The 10559-nt window shown below is 63.7% G+C and overlaps 1 protein-coding gene across 1 annotated transcript; it reads right to left on the bottom strand.

Annotated features, from left to right (window-relative positions):
- Positions 1-1305: 1305 nt before the first annotated feature.
- Positions 1306-9593, bottom strand: LOC103675285. The gene is made up of 6 exons (XM_040631373.1): positions 9449-9593; positions 9034-9167; positions 7743-7893; positions 6800-6904; positions 2308-2884; positions 1306-2113 (listed from the first exon to the last, which is right to left on the bottom strand). The coding sequence occupies exons 1-6, from the start codon at positions 9591-9593 to the stop codon at positions 1885-1887; spliced, it is 1341 nt and encodes a 446-aa protein (XP_040487307.1). The 3' UTR covers positions 1306-1884.
- Positions 9594-10559: the final 966 nt, after the last annotated feature.

Raw genomic sequence — 10559 nt, 5'->3', positions numbered from 1 at the left:
TGTTGCATTCACCGACGAAGCCTCTGGGCCAGGAACTTTCTTTTTGGCGAGATTTTACATTACGCATGGAACTCCTGTAATGGACGTAATGCTGTTCTGATTACGTGAGCCTGTTCTCATCATTTGTGTCTTTCAAGGAGTTTTTCCCTTTCTTCTCAGTTGTCAGATTTGTGATCGTTGGGTTACTAATAATGTTGGATATTATTCCTGTAATGTCTGTAGGGTATGAGGGGATGCCCCCTCCTTTCTTCCCGATATTGGCCGTTTGTGTCCCCGTTGATCAGCCCAACTCAAAATTCATCAGTTTTACTGATCTTCTCAAGGAACCAGCTTTTGGTTTCACTAACTTTCTCTACTGTTTGTGCATTTCCTATTTCATCTGTACCTACTCTCATCCTTGCTCCTCCATCTACTTCTTTGCGGTTGAATTTCTTCCGAAGTCCTTGGAAGGGTCTGCCCCCCCCAGCCTGGGTCCCTGGGGTGGGGCAGGTCTGCCCTTTGCCCTAGTCCTGACTCTGGACCAGGCTTTCTCTGGAGAGGGGTCTTGGGTTCCCTTCCTTTTGCACTGGTGGGGGCGGGGGCAGCCAGATGTGGAATCCCGGGTTCCCAGCCCCCGCCTCAGACTGCCAGAGCAAGGGGTCCCTGTCTCACCAGGCTCTGCCCTCATCTAGACCTTGGGGTCTCCATACCCCACGTGGCTTCCACCCCCAGGGCAATCCTTGCAGGCCCTCTGGGACTGGGCAGCTGAATCTGAGCTGCCCACCATCAAGAGTCAGGGGGTTGGTGGTGGGAGAGTAAGGGAGGGGTGGGCAGCACTGGCCCAGGAATAGGTGTGTGTGTGTGTGTGTGTGTGTGTGTGTGTGTGTGTGTACACGTACCCAAAGCTCTCACAGGACTTCTCTGATCCATCCTATCTAGGCCCCTCCCCTCCTGAGCACCTTCTTCATCTGAGGATCCCCCCACTCCTCCCCTCCTGAACCCCTTCCCCTTTGGAGCCCCCGCAGGGGCATCAGTGGTTGATAGGTGGAACCCCAGCAGCATCCATGTAGCCCAGTAGGTGGCGTCAGGAGCTTAGGGAACAGATCCTGTGGGCAGGTGCAGGGGTGGGAGAGGGGTGGGAGAGCTAGCGCCTGCAGGCCTGGGCAGCTCTGCCTCGAGGTCCCTGTGCTCCCCAGAGTCCAGTGGGAGGCAGGGCAGGCAGCGGAACGTGGGAACTCAGAGAGGGGAGGGCTCTGCAGGAAGACACTGGGGACTGGCTCATCTGAACTGGGGGCTGAGCCCCAAGGGCTGGTAGGAAGTGTGGGGGCGCTACCAAGTCTCCCTGAGCTGTTTTCATGTTCCGTAGTCTTTTATTAATCACCCTGGGGAGGGGCGGGGCCTGGAGACAAGGGCTGAGACAAGGACTGCACCTGCCAGGTAAGAGGCTCAGACACCACAGAGTGGTCCCTGGTCCCGCAATAGGGGACAGGGCACATGGCCTTCCCCCTCCTCTGGGCTGGGGTAGGATAACAGTGGGACCCGGCCCAGCCAGGGAGGGGCAGGGCAGGGGAAGGGGGAAGAGTCTGGGGGCTTAGGGCTCAGGAGAGGCAGGGCAGAGCCCGTGGGAACCCCCCTCTGCTGTGGCGGGTGCCTTTATCCCTGAGGGAGGGATTTGGGTTGGGGGCCCTGGGGAGGAGGCCATGCCTCGGGGAGCTAACACTTGTCCTCCTCCCTCCTGGGCTGGAGCCAGGCAGCGTATCCGCTAGACTTCTCCCCTGGGGGATGAGCTGAGACGCCCCCCCACCCACGGTGTGGATTCCCACCTGTAGGCAGCCTGGGAGGGAGCTTGGTCTGGTGGGGAAGTTTGGGGTTGTGAGAGCCCTGAGTAGGGAGGCCTCCACAGGCTCAGGAGTGCTTGTGTTGCGTGGAGGTGGGCGGAGTGGGGTACGCCCGTCCTGGCAGTCCCAGCCCAAACAAATCAGAGCAACAGCATATGGTCAGCAGGGCCTTTGTTTGCCCAGAAAGAAGCTGCTGGAAATCTTCTGAGGTCTTGTCCCAGGGGCCAGTCTCCTCCTGGTCGTCCAGTCTGTGCTGAGGGTCAGGGATGCCACAGGTCCTGGTGCTGCCCGGGAAACTGAGGTACAGAGTAGGAAGCTGATTAGGGCAGTGCCTGGGCTAGCCCCCGGGGACCCCCCAACAGGATGCAGGGAACCCCGAAACAGAGAACCTTGAACCAGGCACAGCCCTCCCTGCCTGTGCAGCTCCCCAAACACCTGTCAGTGTCCCCACAGTGCCCCCATCCAACTGGGGTCTCCGGCCCCCTCCCACCTGTTTCTTCTCCCCTGAAGGTGCGAAGCCGAGGCGAGGGGATTTGGGGGTGCCCTAGTTTTCTCATCTGTGAGACGGGATGGTAATTCCAGCTCAGGCTGTGCAGGGCCTGGATCTTCCTGGGAAGTATTCTGGTTGGGGTTAACGGGACAGAGAGCTACGGCCTGCAGGCCTGGGCAGCTCTGCCTCGAGGTCCCTGTGCTCCCCAGAGTCCAGTGGGAGGCAGGGCAGGCAGCGGAACGTGGGAACTCGGAGAGCGGCAGGTGTTGCCAGGCTGATTGATGGCGGTTTGGCCAAGGGAGCGGTCGAGGGGGTGGGGAGGCACTTGCACAGGGGGGATCAGGCGGGCTGCTGGTCCCGGGCGGCCAGCCCCAGGAGGGAGGGCAGAGGGCGGGCAGAGCTCTGTGGCTGGGAAACCTCAGTGCGGGGAGTGGGGGGGGGCTATGGGGAGCTGCCTCCCCCACTTTCACCCCATCTTCTTCCCAGAATGCTGGGCGAAGACCCCTCAACCTGGATAACACCCGTCTTTCCCCAGCGCCACGGTTCCTTCTGTGGGCCGTCAGGAACCTCCCTGGAGCTCATCTAGCCCAATGTTTCATTGTGCAGGTGGGGAAACTGAGGCCTGGCGTGAAGCCAGCCTCCCGATCTCTCCCATTCCTGCTGGGACCCCTGCCTCACCCGGCACACCCCGACGTCAGGTTGTGACTTCAGCCCCTACCCTCACTTCACCCCCACACCCACTTCTCCAGCAGTCTCCTGCTTAAGCCCCTGGGTCCCCTGTGTTGCCCCCCCCCCAACCCCAGCCCCGGCAGAAGGATGACTCCCCATGGCCCCCCCACAGGCCCCACCTCAGCCTCCTTACCTGGGGCTGCCCGGACCTCCAGGCCCTGCCCACCTCCAGGAGCCCCTCTTGCCCCTCCCCCCTCCCCCTCCCCCCTCCCTGGCTGGCTCCTCTCCAGCTCTGGTGTCACACCTTCTGAGCTGCTTCCCTGACTCCCAGCCCAGGTCAGGCCCCTCCTCTGGGCCCCAAGTCCCCCACGGCGAACTCTTCCATCAGGCCCAGGGACTAGGGCCCAAGAGACTTTCAGGGGCTCTGGGTAGTAGTTTAATGTCTGTTAAAATTAAAATCAGGACGGGGAGGGGCGCCTGGGCGGTTCAGTTGGTGAAGCCTCTGCCCTCAGCTCAGATCATGATCTTGGGGTCCTGGGATCGACCCCACCCCCCACCCCCCCACCCCCACCCCCACCCCCGTCGGGCTCCCTGCTCAGCGGGGAGCCTGCTTCTCCCTCTGCCTGCTGCTCCCCCTGCCTGTGCTCTCTCTCTCTCTGACAAATGAATAAATAAAATCTAAAAAATAAATTAAAAAAAAAATAAAATCAGGGGAGGGGCGCCTGGGCGGCTCCGTCGGTGAAGCGTCTGACTCCTAATTGCGGCTCAGGTCATGATCTCGGGGATGGTGAGATCCTGTCCTCTTGTGGCCTTATCTTCAGGCTCTGTGCTCAGCAGGGAGTCTGCTCGAAGATTCTCTTGCTCTGCCCCTCCCCCAGCTCGCTCTCTCCATCTCTCTAAAATAAATAATCTTTAAAAAAATAAAATCAGGAGAAAAAAATGAACCTTTTAGAACAAGAAAATGCTTTCACATATACTAGTAATATATTTGTCTTTAGACCAATGCAGCCACAAAATCTCAGCTTCACTGGTTTTGTTTTTTATGGAGGTGGGGGCCCGGGGAGGCAAAGTCGTCCCCACCCAGGTCTGCCTACAGCCCTGGTCCCAAGGTGCCCAGGCCCACACTAGCCACGCTGGCCACGCTGGGGCCCTTACCTGGGACTGGCCTGCTTGCCCAGACCTGTGAGGCTGGCCCAGGCTCCATGAGGCGCCAGCTGGACCTGCCACGGCCCCATGCAGCTCCAGCTGCCCCAGAGGCCCCGAGTGTGGTGAGCCCAGCAGGCGGCTCCCCGACTCACTCTGGCTCCCTCAGAGCTCAAGCCTTTGAGCTGGGCCCCCTCGGCCTCAGGAGCTGCAGGCAGACGCCCATCTCTGGGGGCACGGGGAGGGCTTTGAAGCGACCCAGAGGCCACAGAAACTGGGTGATGGTGATTAAACCCCAATAAACCCAGGAGGAAAAGCAGCCGGGATGTGGCTGGGTGCTGGCCTGCCGAGCGCGCCTCGGGGAGAGGGCAGGCCAGCACCCACTCACGCGCAGGGCTGGGGGAGCCTGGGGGGGAGAGACGGACGAGGGCCCACTGGGCTCAATCTCCCCATGCCTCTGGGACGTGGGGCCCCCAAGGACCCCATTTAACAGCTGGGAAACAGGCTGCACAAGTTCCAGGAGGCTCAGGCTCCCGGAACATTCCAGAGCCTTAGCCCCCAGAGTGGACTGCCTCCTCCGGCGGAGCTTGGAGCCCTGGGTGAGCGCTGAGCCCGGCTGGGCCCGGCTCCTCCGGGGGCAGTGCTGGCGACAGCCCAGGGGAAGGGGCCGTGGCTGGAGGGCCCTGTACGTGAGGGCGGACTTTCCCAGCGTGCAGGTGTGGGCGGGGGTGCCCCGGGCCGCAGCCCGTTCTCAGGGCTTTCCTATGAGAAAGAGCCCCTCGGGCCGCGCCCGTGCGACGCTATCGGAAGCCAACCTTGGAGCTGGGGAATGTCAACACCGCAGGCACACCACCTGGCATCTGGTGCCCGCGGGAGATCCCTCCAAGCCAGGACGCTCCTCGCTATTTGTCACGCCCGCTGGGAGAAGCCGAGCAAATATTGTCAGCCCCTCCCCACACCCCCTGTGACCTCTGCCGTGTTTGAACTCTCGATGGGCAAACAGGCAGCGATAAGGCGCAGAGATTAGAGGGGCAAGTAAACAGCTTCTTCCCAGCGCAGGATTCCCAGCCTGGACCCCGGGAGGCCCAGGGAGCTGGAGCTGGAGCTGGTGGCCACAGGGACCGAAGATCCCAGGCCGACCCCCCCCCACTGGGACTTCCCAGTGAGGGTGTCTGGTTGCATCTCCCTCCCCTGAAGGCACCCCACCAGCCCAGGCAGCTCCTGTTCCACAGGCCGGGCTGAGGTCTGTCTCGGGTAAGCGGGGCTTCAGGTCACACTGACTTGGAACACGTGACTCACGCCTTCGCAAAGCCCTGACCCTGTCACTCACCCAGGTTCCTCTTCCACGAAGTGGGGCGGGCTCTCTCCACCTCTCAGGGCTGGCTGGGAAGACAGCCTGGTGGAGGTGACATGCTGACACATAGTGAATTCTTAGCAAACAGTGAGTCCCCCCAGGGTGACCAAACCTCCCACCTGCACCCCAGCCAGCCGTGGCTCCCTCCACACCCCGGCCCTGCACTCTGGTCTCCCCTCTGCACCCCACTCTGGCTGGCCTGAGTCCCCCTTGAAAGTGCAGGACCAGGAGGGAACACAACCCTCAACAGACTAGACTGTCACCTTCCAGAAGCTGGGGCTTGGCCTCTGCTAATGCAGCCCAGGGAGGTCTCAATCTAGGGGTGAGAACACAGAGAGCTGGGGATGGGGGGGCACAGGAGCAGTCTGAGATCTGCAGACACGGGGCTGGGGCTCTGTTTGGAGCCAGAGTCTGTCTGTACCTGGGAACAGGAGCCAGTCTGCTGCAAGTCAGGGCTCAGTCTACAGCTGGGATTACAGATCAGTCTATAGCTTGGATCAGGACTCAGCTCGGGGCGAGGATGGGGCTCAGTCTGTGACGGGTGATGAGTCGAATTGTAACTGGGATCAGGAATCAGCCCACGGCTGTGTTCAAAGGTCAGTGTGGCTGGGGTCGGGGCTCAGCCTGGGATCAGTCTGCACCCCCAGCGGCTCTTGTCGAGCTGCCGTAGTGGCACTTTGCTTCCTCTCTGGGTCAGAGCGTTCTTGGCCGGCGCCCAGCAGCTGACTCCCGGGGGAGAGGCCGTTCCCGCTAGTCACATTCCCACGCCTGCCTGGGGAGTTGCTGGAGAGCGGTGGGGTGTTGAGGGGCTGCCTCCCAGGGGACCTGCATCTCACCCTCCCAGCCTCTGACAGCAGCCCGAGAGTCTTGCGGGAGCTGCTCCTAGCCTCTGGGGTCCCTTTCCCAGAGCCCCGTACCCAGTGCCCACCTTCCTGCCCGGTGAAGGGGGCAGACGAGACTGACCACGATGGGAGCCTTCACAGCAAGACCAGAATGGCCAAGCGCTTCCTCAGGGGCCTCAGCCTGGCTCATGAACCCGGCCGTGGGCCTGCCGCTCCCCAGGCCTCAGTTTCCCCGTATGACACCAGAATGGGGAGAATCTGTCTACCGCGCCTCTCTAGTCTGTCCGTATCCCACTGTGCCAAACCAGGGGTGCACGGGGGCTGCCGCTGGCCTGGGTCCCCGCTAGCCCTGCAGGGGTGGTGCCCAGAGAGGAGCCTGTTGGTCTTTAAAACTGCACACCTGGACCTGGGGGGATGCACGGAGACCCACAGGCTGGCCTGACCTCAAGGGCAATGCATTTGCCCAGGGATCACGGCCTCTCACCAGAAGGGTCGGCTGCTTCTGAAGGACTGGTCGGTGACTGCGGCAGGGGCCCCGTTGGTGGGGTCAACTCCACCAGCTCTGGCCAGACAGGTCCCACGTCTCGGCCTGGGGTTGGATGAGGCCCAGGAATCGGGGGCTACAGGCCTCTGCCCCTCCAGCCCATCAAAAAGGGGCTCCTAGGATTTCCTCTTTCTGTCCCAAAGGCACAGCCAGGAGGCCATGAGGATGAGGTCTTACAAACGTGGTTTTCTTGTTGGTGCCCCACAGTGGCGACCGCAGCGTCCCACTCTCCGGAGGGGAACTCCGAGGTCAGCAAGGTTCTGATGGGGGCTGAGCCGGGCGCACATCACCCCACGTAGAAGCCCAGCTAGCCTTGAGGAGCCTCAATTTCAAAGGGAGAAACTGAGGCCCAGAGAGGGGCAGGGCCCTGGCCATGTCCCTGGATCCAATCTCAGAAGGATGGGAACCTCCCCCCCGCCCGCCGGCTCGTGGGGGGTGGGTGTCAGGGCGGGCCGGGACGCGTGCCCGCGTGGGCTGGCCAGGGCAGCTGCTCAGCCCGTGTTGCAAGCCCCAGGCCGCGTCTGGACTTGCATCGGCCCCTGCCCCGGGGCCCAGAGGAAAGCCTCGCCCACCTTCCTGGGATCGGGAGGACAAGTCCCAGCCTGGCCCGCTCCCCCATGCCAGCTCCGAGCGTGAGAAAATACCAAGCTGAGGAGGCCGGTGTGGCAGGTGGCCGGGGTGTGAGTACCAGCAAGCCCCCACCCTCCTTGCGCCCAGAGGAGGCCAGCCCCAGCCCTGGCCCTTCCTGGAGCTGGCCTGGAGACAACTGCCATCTCCGGCCCCTGCAGGCCTGGCTCCCCCACCCCCGGCCCCTCCACCCCTTAAGCAGCAAGGAGCTGCATTCAGCAGGTGCTCGGTGCGTGTCTCCAGGGGGAGGCTGGACCGGGCAGCTTGGCCAGCTGGTCAGCGAGGGTCTGCAGAGAGCCCAGTTGCCAGAGCACCTTCTCCCGGCTCAGGGTCACCAAAGTCTGAGCGGTGCTGGCCCTTAGCCAGGTGTGCAGGCCTAGGAGGCCCCAGAGCCCCTCGAGAGCCCCCTGCCCCCCAACACAAGGGCAGGGTAGAGGGCCACCCGCTCCTGGGTGGTCTCTCTGGGCCCGGGGGCACCGAGGTCTGGTCTCTGGGTCCTGTGAGTGACGCTGGGTCCTGCACGCATCCCTGGTTCGCTGGAGACAAGGAGGGAGAGAGGAAGAGGGGGCCCGGAGCCAGGTGGGTGTGACATGTGGGTGGGCACCTCCCTGAGTGCTGACCCCTGAGGGGGCATGAGCCAGCGGGGGGAGAGGAGCGCCATCCTCGGAGCTGCCAGCTGCAGAGGCCCTGCCCGGGCATGTGCCCGCTCTCCACTCTGAGCGGCCTGGGAGGATGGGCTGGGCAGGCCCGAGCGCCCAGTAGGATCAGCGAGCATGGCTGCCTCATAGCGGGACCCTGGGCGAGGGCCTCTGTGTCCCCTGAGCTTCAAATGTCCCGAAAGCCCAGCTAGGCCCCCCGGAGGTCCCTCAGGACTCCCACAACCCTGGAGGAGACACGGGCTCTGGCCAGGAACCCCAGGGGCTCCCAGGAAGGAAGGGTCCATGCGCTGCCTCCCGAAAGCCAGCAAGACTGGGCGTGGAGGCTGGGCGGCCACGGGGCAGAGATGTCCTTGAGGGACGGGGTAGGCTTTACACCTGTGGCCAGGTAGGCACCTTCCAGGTTAGGGCGTGGGGATGCCCAGGCCCCTGTACTGGAAGTCTGGGCTCTGTTCCCCACAGGATGGCGGCAGGGGGCCTCAGAGACCCAGGGCAGGGGGCTGTCCTCAGCCCCTTGGACTGTGCTGGGCTCACTCAGCACCCCGTCCCGGGGGCCGGGGAGAGATGTCCCAGGGAGAGCAGAGCCAGCATGACCTACTCGCCTGGAAAGTGAGACCCCGGCTGAGAGCCATGGTGGGCGGGCGAGCCATATGCAAGATGAGGCTGGGGGGAACAGGCACGGGCCCGCAGAAGACTCAGGATTGCCAGGCCAGGGTTAAGCCGCTCGAGAAAGGGCTGTAGGAAGAGGCCTCATGCAGGCAGGTCGTCTGCACGAATGACTTGCAGTCCTGTGGGCAGTGCCCAACCTGCACAACCACACGGGGCGACCCTGCCCAGTTCAGTGTGGACAGCAGCCCAGGGCTGTGGTCCTGGTGTGCGGAGATGCCTTGCCTCAAGCGGGCTTCTGGCCGCAGGGCCAGCCCCCTCCTCCACGGAGCCCACCTGGGAGATCCTGCCCCGGCAGCTTTCCACGGGGAGGAGGCCCGCGGCTTGTTTATCTCCAGTCACCACCGTTCCTTCGCCATCTGTGGCAGAGGAAGGAAGGCCCCTGTCACCAGCCCCACCTGCGGTGGCCACTTCTGGGAACAGGAAACCAAGGGGCAGCAGGCCACCTGCCCCTCCGCCTGGGAGGAGCAGGAAGGGACAGGGAGGCTGGGCCTGGGGCTGGAAGGTTCTGGGGGACCCCAACGCCCACTCACACACCCACACCTGCTGCTTCTCCCAGCTCTGATCGCACCTGTCCCAGAGAAGCCTCCCAGACATGCCCGGGCAGAACCCACCATGGTCCCCCTCCTGTGGGCCCCACCTGAAAGCCGCTCACAGGAGATGCACAGTGCGTGGGTCCCGAACGTGAGGGGTCGGTGCCAGAGGGCAGGGTGGCACAGCTTGCCCCCCTTCCCTGCGGCTGGGGTTGCCAGCCGCGGCACCTGACGGGGTTCTTGGGCAGACATCCGATGCAGAGGTGGGGAGGCTGAGATGTGGGAGCAGGCTGGTTCAGACCCTGACCCCTTCCTTCACACTCCTACCCACGGGCGGGACGAGGCCTTTGTGGGGATGCAGGGGCATCGAGCTGCGGGTCTCCACGGGGTCGTGTGCCCCCCCCCCCCACCGNNCGACGGTAGTCCCGCCTAGGGAGAAGAGCCCCAGAGACGGAGACGGGGCAGCAAGGGGCACGCTGGGGCCTGAGCTGGGACTCGGGACTCTGCCGCAGGACTCATCTGTGTGTCGTGAGAGCAGTAGGGAGGCTGACAGGAAGGTGGGCCCGGGGTCCGTGTGGGAAGAGGGGCTTTCTGGGATCCCCCCCACCTAGGAGAGCCGGCCCTGCTCTGCTCTCTCGAAGTCACGAGCCCGAGGCCAGGCCCCAGGCTCGTGGTGGGTGTCTAACAGCTGTCGCCTTCCCCCTCCCCGGCCACAAGTCACATGTGGGGCCTGGAATGGAGGAGGCCCTGCCTTGGGCACAGGCTCGAGCCCATGGTCCCAGGCGGAGCTGTGCAGCCGGGAGCCCCGTGTGGGGCCGGCGCCGTGGGAGGGGGCCTGTCCCCCTCTACCCCGAAGCTCCCTCCCGCATAGAGAGAGAGCACCCAGACAGGCCTGCAGAGGGTGCGTCCGGCATGGCCATGGCCCGGGCCAGCGTCCTGGCAGGAACCCAAGACCGAGCTCTGGTCTGGGCCCTGCTCGATTCCCTCTGTGGCCCCCGGCAACCCCCTTCCCTCCTCTGGTCTCCCTAACAGACGCCCAAGCTCAGCCCCCAGCCCTTGCTCTGCTGACCTACCCCGCAAAGCCCCTGGCCTCCTCCCAGCACCCACAGCCCTTCCCCGCAGCCTGGCCGCGCCTCTCCCCCTGCTGGGAGCCGGCCCCGCGGCAGTGTTCCCAGCCTATCTCTGCTTGGGGCAGCTATCTCTGGCCGGGCGAGGCTG

The sequence above is a fragment of the Ursus maritimus genome, unplaced genomic scaffold (assembly GCF_017311325.1).
Source record: "Ursus maritimus isolate PB19 unplaced genomic scaffold, ASM1731132v1 scaffold_17, whole genome shotgun sequence".
Lineage (NCBI taxonomy): Eukaryota > Metazoa > Chordata > Mammalia > Carnivora > Ursidae > Ursus > Ursus maritimus.
The sequence above is the reverse complement of the archived record's forward strand: the minus strand, read 5'-3'. Positions and strand labels throughout refer to the sequence as shown.